This window comes from Hyperolius riggenbachi, chromosome 3 (genome assembly GCF_040937935.1).
Source record: "Hyperolius riggenbachi isolate aHypRig1 chromosome 3, aHypRig1.pri, whole genome shotgun sequence".
In the NCBI taxonomy this organism is placed as follows: domain Eukaryota; kingdom Metazoa; phylum Chordata; class Amphibia; order Anura; family Hyperoliidae; genus Hyperolius; species Hyperolius riggenbachi.
In genome coordinates this window covers 385430416-385442782 of record NC_090648.1, presented here as the reverse complement: position 1 = coordinate 385442782, position 12367 = coordinate 385430416, and the positions used below count along the sequence as shown (strand labels likewise).

The window sequence follows — 12367 nt, the reverse complement described above, 5'->3', positions numbered from 1 at the left end:
CTGCCTGCTAGCCACTCGCTACGTATCTCCCAGCATTAGAGACCGCCTGTCCCAACTTTATATAATCCACCAAAGCTACCTCACCCCCAGCCGCATCTCAAAATATGCTCAGAACACCACAAACTCCTGCCCTAAATGTGCACTGTCCGACCCCTCCTTTCTACATCTTCTATGGCTTTGTCCCCCAATTGCCGACCTGTGTAAACAAGTTGTGAACTTCCTTCATGATACCATGGGTTCCCCGGCCTCCTTGGATATTAAAAGCTGTATCCTCAACATATATGACCAAGACATAAATAAGTTTGACAAATACTTTCTATTGGAGACTTTATTCATGCTCAAATTGTGTATAGCATTTAGATGGCTATCCCCCACTCTCCCCACGTTTCTTGACTGGAAAACTAAGGTTAAAAATTCTCTCCCTTTAAAAAAATTAGTATATCAGCATAGGGGTTGTCCTTCTAAATTTAATAAAATCTGGGATAGATGGACGAACAATACTACCTGATTAGCCTGTCATCTACTTATAGGAACCTTACAAGCTAATGCCTCCCGCTTCCGGTCTTTCTGCCTGACTATCTTGCTTCTTTCTGGAGAACTCCGCCCATTAAACAAGTGGTGACTCACTTGTTTCCTATCCTCTAACCCCACAGCCTCTCACCTTCCTTCTTGTGCAGGCCTTAGAATCCACAGGATAGGACATTTGGGTACACTCTACTTAAAGGGGAACTTCAGCCTAAACAAACATATTGTCATCAAGTTACATTAGTTATGTTAATTAGAATAGATAGGTAATATAATCTCTTACCCACCTTGTTTTAAAAGAACAGGCAAATGTTTGTGATTCATGGGGGCTGCCATCTTTGTCATGGGGCAGCCATCTTTTTGGTTGAAAGGAGGTGACAAGGAGCAGGAGACACCATTCCAACTGTCCTGTGTCCTGATTACCCCTCCCAGCTGCACACGCTAGGCTTCAAATGTCAAATTCAAAGTGTAAAAAAAAAATTGCACCAAAACAGCAGAACGAGAACAACAACATCAGAAATCCCATCATGCTTTGCACAGCATCAGGGGAAAAAAGCCCGGGCAGTTTTCTTCTGTGCAGCTAAAAATGAGGCTTGTATAAGAGAAACAAAGTTGTGATGCTGTGAAACTGTTAAAGAAACACCAAGCCTTTTCAGTGCTGCTGAGTTGATTTTTAGTCCAGAGGTTCACTTTAATACACTTTATATTAAATCCTTTTCGCACACTTGGTACTGTGTTCACTTGATGCATGTTGTCTTTAAGACTCTGTAAATTTATATGTACTTTTCAGATATCACAACTGCTTGTACCTGTTTGTACATTTTGTATACTCTGTAATGCCCCCTTTTTTTATTCAATAAACCTTTTGGTCAATGAAAAAAAATATTAATATTGTTAGTTTTGCTATCTCTAGAAAGGTTGTGAATTGACTCTTTTTTTCCTACAGGTTTTAGCTAAAGTTAGACTTCGCGTATTTGCACGCTTAGTTGCGAATTGGTGGCAGCAACCTGGTCTATATGAGGCCACAGATTGTACATACAATCAAAATTGGACTGTGTGTGGACTCGCCAATCAATCCAAAAGGATTGCTTGCAGTGCTGACTGCCTTCAGGAATCCCTCTAAGGCTGAATGGTAAACTGCGGCAAAGGGAACAGGAATTGGAGAGTGACTGCGTATACATCACACCCCTTCTCTGCTTCTTCTCATCTACCTGATCACTTACAGGCTGCCTTCCTTAGCTCTCAGACCTTTAGCTTGGCGAGACCTCTTTGGCTGGCCACTACCACTGCCACTAACACTACCATTGCCATAGATATAAGATACTTATCCAGTGCTCAGAACTCTTGGTGTGAGGCAGCAATCACTCCTGTAATAGATTATTGGCCGTTTTGGCTTATTTATTTATTGTATTTATAAAGAGCCAACATATTACGCAGCACTGGACATTATTTTAGGTTACAGACAATATTTAGGGGTGACATACAGCAATATGACAATACAGGAATACAAGAAAGACCAGATCACACAGCACAGTATGAATACAAGGTAATGCTTAGTCAGTCACTGGATGGAGCATGGAGATTAGGCAAGTTAGGTTCACTCAGATGCATAGCATGGGTGCACAGTAATGGAGGTGCATGATCAGATAGGACACAAAAGGAGGAGGACCCTGCCCAAAGGCTTACAATCTAGAGGGAGAGGTAGGGACATGAGAGGTAGGGACAGGAAAGGTAGGCGACCAGAGTTCAGCTGCGGGTTTAGAGCACTTGTGAGGGGTGGTAGGCCAGAGTGAAAAGGTGAGTTTTGAGGGGGTTCTTGAAGATGTTGAAGGAGGGGGCTGCCCTAACGGGTGGAGGTAGGGAGTTCAATAGTGTTGGAGCAGTTTACCATGATATCATTTTAAACTACCATACTATATACAATAAGTGCTCTGAGGTACCGCAAATCGCGATAGCGGAGGTAAGGGCTTGTCATGGGAGGGATCCTTTCTTATTCTTACTTTATATTCACTGTCTGTTCATTCCATTCTTGGCCATCCTTATTGCACTTATTTGTGTCGTTACTGTTTGCTGATGCTCAAAGCTTTCTTTTTATTTTGCTTCATTGTTTTCATTATCATTTGCACTTTGTGATATTTATTACAAGTTTGCTCATTTGCACAATTGTTTGTACTACATAAATATCATGGGACTTTATGCACTATTAGCACCTTATGTATTCCCTTAAAGGGCCCCCGTGCTATTACTTGCTACGGTATATTCGTGTCAATCTCGTCTTATTTGGCCCACCTCCTGAATTTTGGTCATTAATTGTTTTTATGTGATTTTTCAATAAAGATGGATTGATTATTTGCCTATTCCAGTTTGGGGCGGTATATTTTTGAGGTGTTCTTTTCCTACTACTAGTACCATACAATATGTCTAGTCAACTGAGCTACAACACAGTGACAATGTGGTAGCACATTGGTAAACTCCATTCATTGGAAGGTAAGGTTTCCATAGAAGCAAAACCCTGAGCGCTCACAGATTGTGATAGCCCAATGGATGCAATTAAATCATTTCAAAAAATTACAATAATAATAATAATGATAATAGACTCCGCATTCTAAGTAGTATTAGATTGCAAAGGAGGTTGGGCTAAAGAGAAGATGAGATACTTTTGAGAGGTGAGTAAAGATTTAATGACATAGGCTGCATTTAATTTATCGTACATTCAAAGCATTTTGTGAAACAAGGTTCACTTCTTCAGGATTTAGTTTATAAAAATATAGTTAGAAGAAGGTGTACCTTTAAATCTACAGTCAGTAAAATAAAAAAATACATATTATAAATGCTGTGAACAAGCACAGGAGGGTGCAAGCTGTTGGCTGGTCTATAGCACCAGGTACCCACATGTCTTTTTGAACTCCTGCAACATCTGTCTATCCACCTGTGAGTGCAAGTTGCCAAAATAAACATGAGTTCGTGCAGTGCTGGCCTCCCCTCTTTTCACTGTATGTATGCTGCTCTACCACTCTTGCTGTGCATGCTGCTTGGTCACTCTTGCCATGCATGCTGAACTACAGAAGCTACAGCTGTACTCTAAAGTGCCAGATAAAGAGTTTGGACTTGGATAACTCTGCCACATGCCCACATCAGAGATTAGTGAGAGCTGATCACTTACACCTCCATTTGCACACAATATCATAAATGGCTGAGCAAAGACTCGGCATAAGTTTACAAACCTGATAGGTGTGTGCTGGTCATACACAAGAAAGGCTGACCTCTTCCATCATTGCATGTTACTGCCTCTGAAGAAGTGACTAGTTCGTGAAACAGCTGACAGGCATCTTTGTCCGCCCCACCTCCCACCCATCTACCAATTCCACAATAAAGTGCTTGTAAGAAAGCAGTGCCTTGCTTTCTCTTCCTTTCATACTACAACAATGCGTTGGAAAGGCTCCCTGTAAAAATAAATCTATCAGGTTAGAGATCTATCAGGGCTGGAAATTAAGATCTACACTAAAGGGGTTAAAATTATAAAACTGAAACCTTCCAGAAATATAAATTCATAAAATATATGATAAGACAAAATGAATTGCTTTCAGGGATCTCTTACCTGAATGGTTTGGCTGTAGACTGGGTCAGAACGGGCCAATGACGGCTCTTCAGCTTTCACAAAGCCCAAGATGTTGTTTGGCACAAAACCGCAGGAGCCACTGGAATTACGGACCTTCCACCATTGTTTTCTGTCATCAACAACCTTGAAGAGATGAAACCCAAAGGAGAGTTACCATCATCATCGTGCCCATAGATTTAAAAGTGCATTTATATTTTTGTGCAAATATATTTTTGCAAACATTCTCATTTGTGCGACAATGTGACAATGGCCATATTCGCACATCTTTAATCACAACTATAGACAATCATTGCTACAATATTACTATCACAGAGCAATATGCTAATAGCATCACTGCAAGAGAAAGACATTACTAAAACATCACTACCACAGAGAGCTATTCCTAGAACACATCATTCCTATAAAAGAGTCATTATAAAAACATCACTAAGATGATTGTTCTCCCATCCTAAACCTACACATAGATTACTTAGGGCCCATTTCTACTAGAGTTTGAAAATCTGCAGCACGCTATCCATAATTTCCCCTGCGTCGCATAGGTAAATTCTACTCCATTGTCTACTCTGCTGGTAAAAACTACTCCATTGACTTGTATTGGTTTCAGTTTGCTTGCGATTTGAAGCGATTATCGCATCACACCATGGCTAGTGGAAACGGGTCCTTTCAGGTTAATGAACAGTGGTAACAAACATTAATTCTTAATAAACTTATAGGTAACTGCCATCTCACATTTTAAGGTAAACATACACTCTTTGCTAGTAAAAATAACACGAGTAATGCACATAGGAAATAGTGGAATCACTAGACGTACGTGGAGCGCAGATCCGTAGCACAACTGTGTATATATGCACATAAATAAAATATAAAACAAAAAGGAACGTGCTCAGGTCTAAGGGCCTTTTTCCACTACCCTGCGATTTGATTCTGATCGCAAACTGCAAGGTACATTAAACTAATGGAAACTGCAGCAGCCATTTCCATTAGTGCGATCCGATTGCGATGCGATTTTGGTCCAAGCGCAATCGTCTTGCCGCGTTTTGGATGCGATTGAGCTGTACTATAATCAGTATGGTAGCTCAATCGCATGGTGGAAATTGAAATGCGATTGCAATCACATGTCAAACTGATTATGTAGTGTATGTTCTATTCTGTCCTTGTAAAAGGTATTACATTGGTCAAACAACGAGATCTATTAAGAAACGCATTGGGGAACATACCAGTACAATCAAAGCTGGGAAGAGCTGCACCAGATTGGTCTCCCACATGAGGGACGAACATGGGGGCAGCTGCAATGGACTAAAGTTTGCAGTTCTGGACAGGATCGAGGTCCCCAGAAGGGGAGGGGATAGGGACAAACTCCTTTTAAGGAGGGAAACATGCATCATACTGCGGACTGAAGCAATGGGGCCAGCAGGCCTCAATGACAAAATCGAATTGGCCTGCATGTTGGATCCCTGAGGATCTGCACAGCGGGCCAGTATGGTGTGATAAATATCAGTATGTTATGGAGAATTATGATTGTTCACTGTCCCCTTGATCCTTATGAAGTCTGTCAATGTTAATGATCAGTGCTGGTCTGATGGAGGTGGAATTAGGGTCCTTCATGCCCTTTCACCGCCCCGCCATGCTCCTGCTGTTTCCCTTTAACCGCTTAGCCCCCGGTAGTCTTGAACAGCTATAGGTCACGAATGGGCAGTATAGTCCAGTGCCACTATTTAAGTACTTGAACAGTTGGGCTTGTTTGGCTGCAGCTGGGTCTGAATAGCCCGGATTTTAATTTACTCTTCCTTTTAATCATGTGTCACTTATGCACTTATTATGCACTTTTTATGCACATAAATAAGGATACCACCAGTTGGTGACGTCTCGCACCGCACCACTGAATAGCAATGGAATGAATTTAGCATTGCATTCCTACATGCCCGTGTCATGGTATACTGTTAAAATGCATACAGTGGTCATGGGACAGCGCGGATCAAGGGGAGTGGCAGTCCAGAATGAGTGACAGCCAAGCAGGGCGTGGCGAAAGCCTACACCCCTCCCATGGATTGTATCCGCATTGCTGTATGGGTAATGTAGTTAGGTGATGGTAGCTAGACGTTTCCGCTGGTAGGACTGCCCCACATATCTCCTCTCACCAATGGCGTGTGCGGAATCCGGAAGAGGCGGGGACTATCCCCGCATTTTTTCCGGAAATCCGCATTTCGCCTCTGTATTGGAGCGCAGCGTGACCAAGCGTCCGGTGAGACGCGAAACGGCCGTCGCAAGCCCCATCTGGTGCCCGGTGCCCCCCCCCCCCCACCTCCATCTCACCATCATCTGAGTATCCACCATATGGATGTGCCATACACAAGCCATCTAATTTGATGTCACTGCTAATAAACAGATTGGACGGAAGGTGCCCGGAATTCCGCTTCTTTGTTCTCCCAATCAACCGAATCAAATGGTAACTGAACCAACTAGGGGGGATGCTTACTGGATTTGATCGTTCAAAATAGATCAGATAATGTATCAAATGTGCAGGTTCAAGAACATTTGGGAAATAGTGATCACAACTTAACATTTGATCTGGTGACTGATAGGTCGTGGAGCATCGGGACAACTAAAACTATGAATTTTATAAAAGCAAAGTTCAATCAACTCAGGCAGGCACCAAGTTTGGTGAAGTGGGATAATGTACTACAAGGGAAGGACACTGAAGGCAAATGGCAAGCTTTTAAAATGATTTTCAATCAATATTGTAGTAAATATATCCCATATGGAAACAAAACATCTAGGAATAAAAAAAAGGCCTCTATGGATGAATAGAAAGGTTAGAGATAAAATTAAGTGGAAAAAGAATGACTATAAGGTCCTAAAACAGGAGGGGGCAGAGGCTGCATTAAGCAATTATAAGAAGTGCCATAAAAGTTGTACAAAATAAATTAGGCTGGCAAAGATTGAAGCTGAAAATCAAATCACTAGGGATATCACATCTAACCCAAAGAAGTTTTACAAGTACTTCAACTCTTAAAAAAAAAAGAAAAAAAAAAAGAAATAAACGAAAAAAAGAAAGGTCGACTGTATTGCACTCCTAAAATAGGAGGATGGAAACTCAATGGTGCATGACCAAGGGAAGGCTATTAAATAATTTATTTGCTTCTGTCTTCACAAGGGAAACATCGCTGTTGCAAATTACAGATGCGGAAGGGTCTCAATCTTCTAATTGTAATATTAAATACTTTACGCAGGAAGAAGTGAAGGCAAGACTACATAAATTAAAAATAGATAAGGCACCTGGCCCAGATGGCATACATCCTCGGGTCCTAAGGGAATTAAGTTCAGTTATCAATACACCCTTTTATCTTATCTTTAGTGACTCAACTGGCAGAGTTCCAATAGATTGGCATACAGCCCACGTTTTCCTATTATTTAAGAAGGGCAAGAAATCAGATCCGGAAAATTATAGACCTGTAAGCTTAACATCAGTTGTGTGCAAACTGTTTGAGGGGTTACTAAGAGATACTATACAATACTTCATAGTAGAAAATCTTATTTATCAGCATCAGCATGGGTTTACTAAAGGCAGGTCCTGTTTGACTAACATGCTCAGCATTTATGAGGTACTGAACGCTAATATGCATATTGGGAATGCAGTAGATGTGATATACTTGGACTTTGCAAAGGCCTTAAACACCGTTCCCCACAACACTCTGGTGCAAAAGTTGAGGATGCAAGGACTGGGGAAGAGTCTGTGTGTATGGATAGGAAACTGGCTAATGGACAGAAAACAAAGAGTTGTGATCAATGGATCGTATTCAAAATGGGTGACTGTTAGCAGTGGGGTCCCACAGGGGTCACTACTGGGTCCAATGCTCTTCAATGTATTTATTAATGACCTAGTTAGTAGATGCAGTAGAAAGCAATATTGCTATATTTGCAGATACAAAAGTATGCATCAATCCAGAACCATTAACTCTCAGGAAGATAGTGACATTCTGCAACAGGATCTGGATAAGATGGCTATATGGGCCCATAAATGGCAGATACAATTCAATGTTGAAAAATGTAAAGTCATGCATTTTGGTCATACCAATAGTCTAGCACCATACAAAATAAATGGGATACAGATGGGGACATCAAACTATACAATGTACAATGTAACTGTCTGCCAGTGCTTAGGAAGCACACAGCAATTTTGCTGTACTTATGCCAGTTGCATGGCGTGCATTACACTAGCAATATGCACATTACTTGTAATATTAGTAATGGTCTCTACAAATGGCAATTTTACCAGTATTTAGTGAATACGCCCCGTTGTGTTTTTGTTTACCCATCTCCCCAAACACTGCTCTTTATGTGCTTTTGACCCTCCTCCTCTATTTAATTGTGGGAGCTGCTCTGATATAATAGAGAGATACCAAAGGCATAGATACCAAGTGCTTCCTAGTAGGGATGGTAAATGATAGGCAAATAATTCCAAGCTAATGCAAGTTTATGCAAATTTAGCATGCAAATATATGCAGCTTAAAAATTGATCAATCAAATCCAGCTAAGGTGGAATTGGGTCCATTTTTGAGCTACATACATTTCCATATAGAATTTGAACCATCCTGCATCAGCTCAGAATTATTTGCCTTTTATAGACAATCCCTACATCCCTATTTTTTACTCATGTTTAAGAAAATACTGTCAACATTTTTTTCCTAGGGCTCAAGTATTTTATGAGTAATCGTCTCTCTAAAATGAGAGTACATTTTATCCGGTCTCTTATGTGGAGGACTCAACTGAGCTGCAATTGCACCTTGATCTCTGAAAGTCTACAATGGTGATTGCTTTAATTTAGGATGGGGGTGACAGCTAGTGGCATATAATACTGTATTACATTTTGTAGGTTTCTATAACTAGAGGACACCAATTTAACATCTTCTGTTCTTATTTGGAGATCTAAAAAGTCAAAGATTTATTGCTCACAGTGTGAGTCAGCCTAATATTAAAAACATTGCCATTCAGATCATCCATAAAAGAACAGACTTAGTCCTCAGTATAGGTCCAAACCACCAGTATACCATCTATGTGTCTAATCTAGAGGGCGGCCCACACCTGCCAAAGATGATGCGAATACACACATCTGCATTCCCAAAATTCTAGGTGCAGATTAGCCTAGGCAGGAGCACATGCTGCCCCCATGGATATCCCCGTATCTGCTGATAAAATTAGTGATCAAAGATCAAGCTGTAGTACCTAATGGTAATAGTGTGCACAGTACCAGTGATGAGCTATGGATTACTAACGGATGAAATCCGAATGGGTTTCATTCGGATTTCATCCAGATTTCATCCTCCTAATTAATGCACCTAAGCGGCTTAAGTGGGGGTTAAACTTACTCAAAAGCCGCCTTCTTTAATTCGTTCCACGGCGCCTTTCACGCTTTGTTCCAATCTGTGGTCATCTGACTACAAGCACTTCCTCCTTCTGGATTGAAGGAGGAAGTGTATAGTCACATGACAGCAGATTGGAATGTAGCTTGGGAGGCGCCATGGGACAGATTAAAGAAGACTGCTTCTCTGTAAATTTAACCCCCACTAAACAAGCCGCTCAGGTGCACTAATTAGGAGTATGAAATCCGAATGAAACCCATTCGGATTTCATCCGTTAGTAATCCGTAGCTCATCACTGCACAGTACTATATTTTACTGCTCGTTAGTTGAACTGACTCCATGCATATTTTGTAGTAATATCTTTCTGTGATAATGATGTAGTAACAGTGCTTTTGTACTAGTCAGGGCCCTTTTTTGGGCAGTGTAGACAGGGCTACCGCATTGTGCACAGACCGGCAAGTAGAAGAATGCAGTCATATGGTTAGGAGCGGCACACCTTTCCGTATATTGAGGGTGCTGAACCTTAGATGCAAAGCTACATCTATCATAATTTCAAACAGTCCAAGGATAGGTTCGCACACCAGCTTCTCCAAAGAGCCAAAAGGTAGTTTTAATTCACCATAATGTGTCAACACAGAGTATGACAATTGTTTCGGGGCCACAAGGGGTCCCCTTCCTCAGATAAATGCAGACAAACATTTCGCTATGAAGTGCACACCACATTAAATACATGCAAAGACTAAAGCAGGTCAACCCACTGAGGCTGGGCACACACCCACTCATTAGAATATATGAGCATGTAAACATGTACTACATGGGGCGATCAATGCTACTGATACATGTTAAACACAAACTGAACAACTGTGCACATCATGTATACAATGCCCACTAATGGGTCTCCTGGCAAACTTTTGCTAATAGCATATGATAGTCCTAAATGTAATGCAAACCAATGCTGTCACTCACCAGTGTATTTCAATTGATTGGCTGTCAATTCCCGCCATAGGAGATCACTCATGCTGCCCACATTAACCGTGCTACGATACCGAGCGGCCGGAGCTCGTATTGCGTATTTCCGGTACGCTCAGCTACGTCTGGCCAATCACCGAGCCCGTGACGTAAAGGCATTACAGCAAGTGCCAGAGAGCCGCTGGCCAGGAAGGGGCGTGTCAGACGACTGCGTGTGGGATCCAATAGCTAGGACCCTCCTACGCATGCCTGAACTCGTGTCATCCTAGCAGTAAACAAACCAAAGAGCGCGTAACCATGGTTACGCGCACACGCAATAAACAGACATGCTGAAAGAGCGTGTCATAAAGTTCGCTGCTATAATAATGGATATTGCAGCATGAGGATTACACCAAATCCTAAAGCAGTCTGGACAGCAGTGATGACAGCCATTGAATCCTAGGAAATGCAAGGATGTCATCACACATAGTAAAAAAGGGCCACTATTCTTAGTGAGGGACAGTAACAAATAAGACCACACCCACATGTCCAATAATAATGATCTGGGTAGGAGGGAGGCAGGTACAGAAAGGGATAACATGGGAGGGAAAGTAAGGAATAAAGAAAAGGGAAAAGTAACGGGGTGGGGAATAAGGAAAAGGGAAGGAGACCGGAAAGGGATAAAATGGGAAAAAAAAGGGTAGCTCCTGGGGGACCTGCAAACCAAAACAGTGCAGTTGCATACTGTACAGATATCATAAACGCAATCTACATCACATATCATAAAAAAACATATCTCAGAAGAACATGACAATAATCAGCAGGTAGCAGAGAGAAGCGCTATCTTTCATTCAAAAAACATGTAAAGGAATTAAACTGGTTCAGTCCCTTAGGTGTAACTGTATCCATGGTATAAATCCAGAATGTTTCTTTCTGTAACAAAAGTTTGTCCCAATCTCCTCCTCTCCTGGGTTTCCTTACACGATCAATAACAAGACCCCTTAATTCACTAACTCAGTGACCCATTTCCACAAAGTGAACTGCTACAGGTTTAGTAGAGTCAAGAGGTTTCCCCTCCATTTTCGCCTTAATTGCAACCCAAATGTCACTCCTATGTCGTTGGAATCTGACCTTAAAGGCCCCAGTCGTCTTGCCAACATAACCCAAGCCACATGGGCACTTCAATAAGTAGACACAATGTTCAGTGTTGCAGTTGTAGTATTGATTCATAAAGAACTTTTTGCCAGATCTAGGATGCACAAAAGAAGGACCTGTGATAAGAGAGTTGCACACATCAGGCCCCGTTCACATCACAAACGCAGATGGCCACGCATGCGGAACGCAACGCATGCGAACGTACGCCATCCGCGTTTGTGTGCGTTGCGTGGCTGATCCCATCACTGAAAAGTGAATGGGATAGCCACGCGTTTTTACAAAAATGCGTGCAGCATGCGTTCCCGGACCGCACAGGTCCGGAACGCATGCAGTGTGAACATCAGACATTGCACTCTATGCAATGTCTGATGTCGTGCGTGTCGGCCACCTGCACGCGTTTCCAAAACGCAGCTGGAAACGCGTGCAGTGTGAACGGGGCCTTACAGTTGCAACATCTGTAGCATCCCTTCTTTGCAGAGAATACAGGTTGCTGTCTGTTATATTTTTCACATGGATCCGCTTGTACTAAAATATCTCTAATGTTCCTACTTGACCTATAGGAAACCAAAGGTTTTTCTCTAAGAGCTGGATTTAGATTTTTATCTGATTGTAAGATAGACAAATTCTTCTCAACTGATCTTCTCACAATGGTAGACATTGGACTGAAATCCTGTACAAATGGAATACTGTTCTTAACCTGTTTGATCGTTGTGCCCTGGAAGATAGCATATGCCTTAGTGATTGCCCCTTGCAGAATATG

General features: G+C 41.8%; 1 protein-coding gene across 1 annotated transcript in view; it reads right to left on the bottom strand.

The window, feature by feature from the left end:
• The window catches only part of LOC137562352 (epidermal growth factor receptor kinase substrate 8-like), a 132704-nt gene that overhangs the window by 42388 nt on the left and 77949 nt on the right, over window positions 1-12367 (bottom strand). The window contains exon 4 of the mRNA XM_068273688.1: window positions 4124-4267. Coding sequence (XP_068129789.1) covers window positions 4124-4267 — 144 coding nt within the window. The remainder of the gene's footprint in view (window positions 1-4123; window positions 4268-12367) is intronic.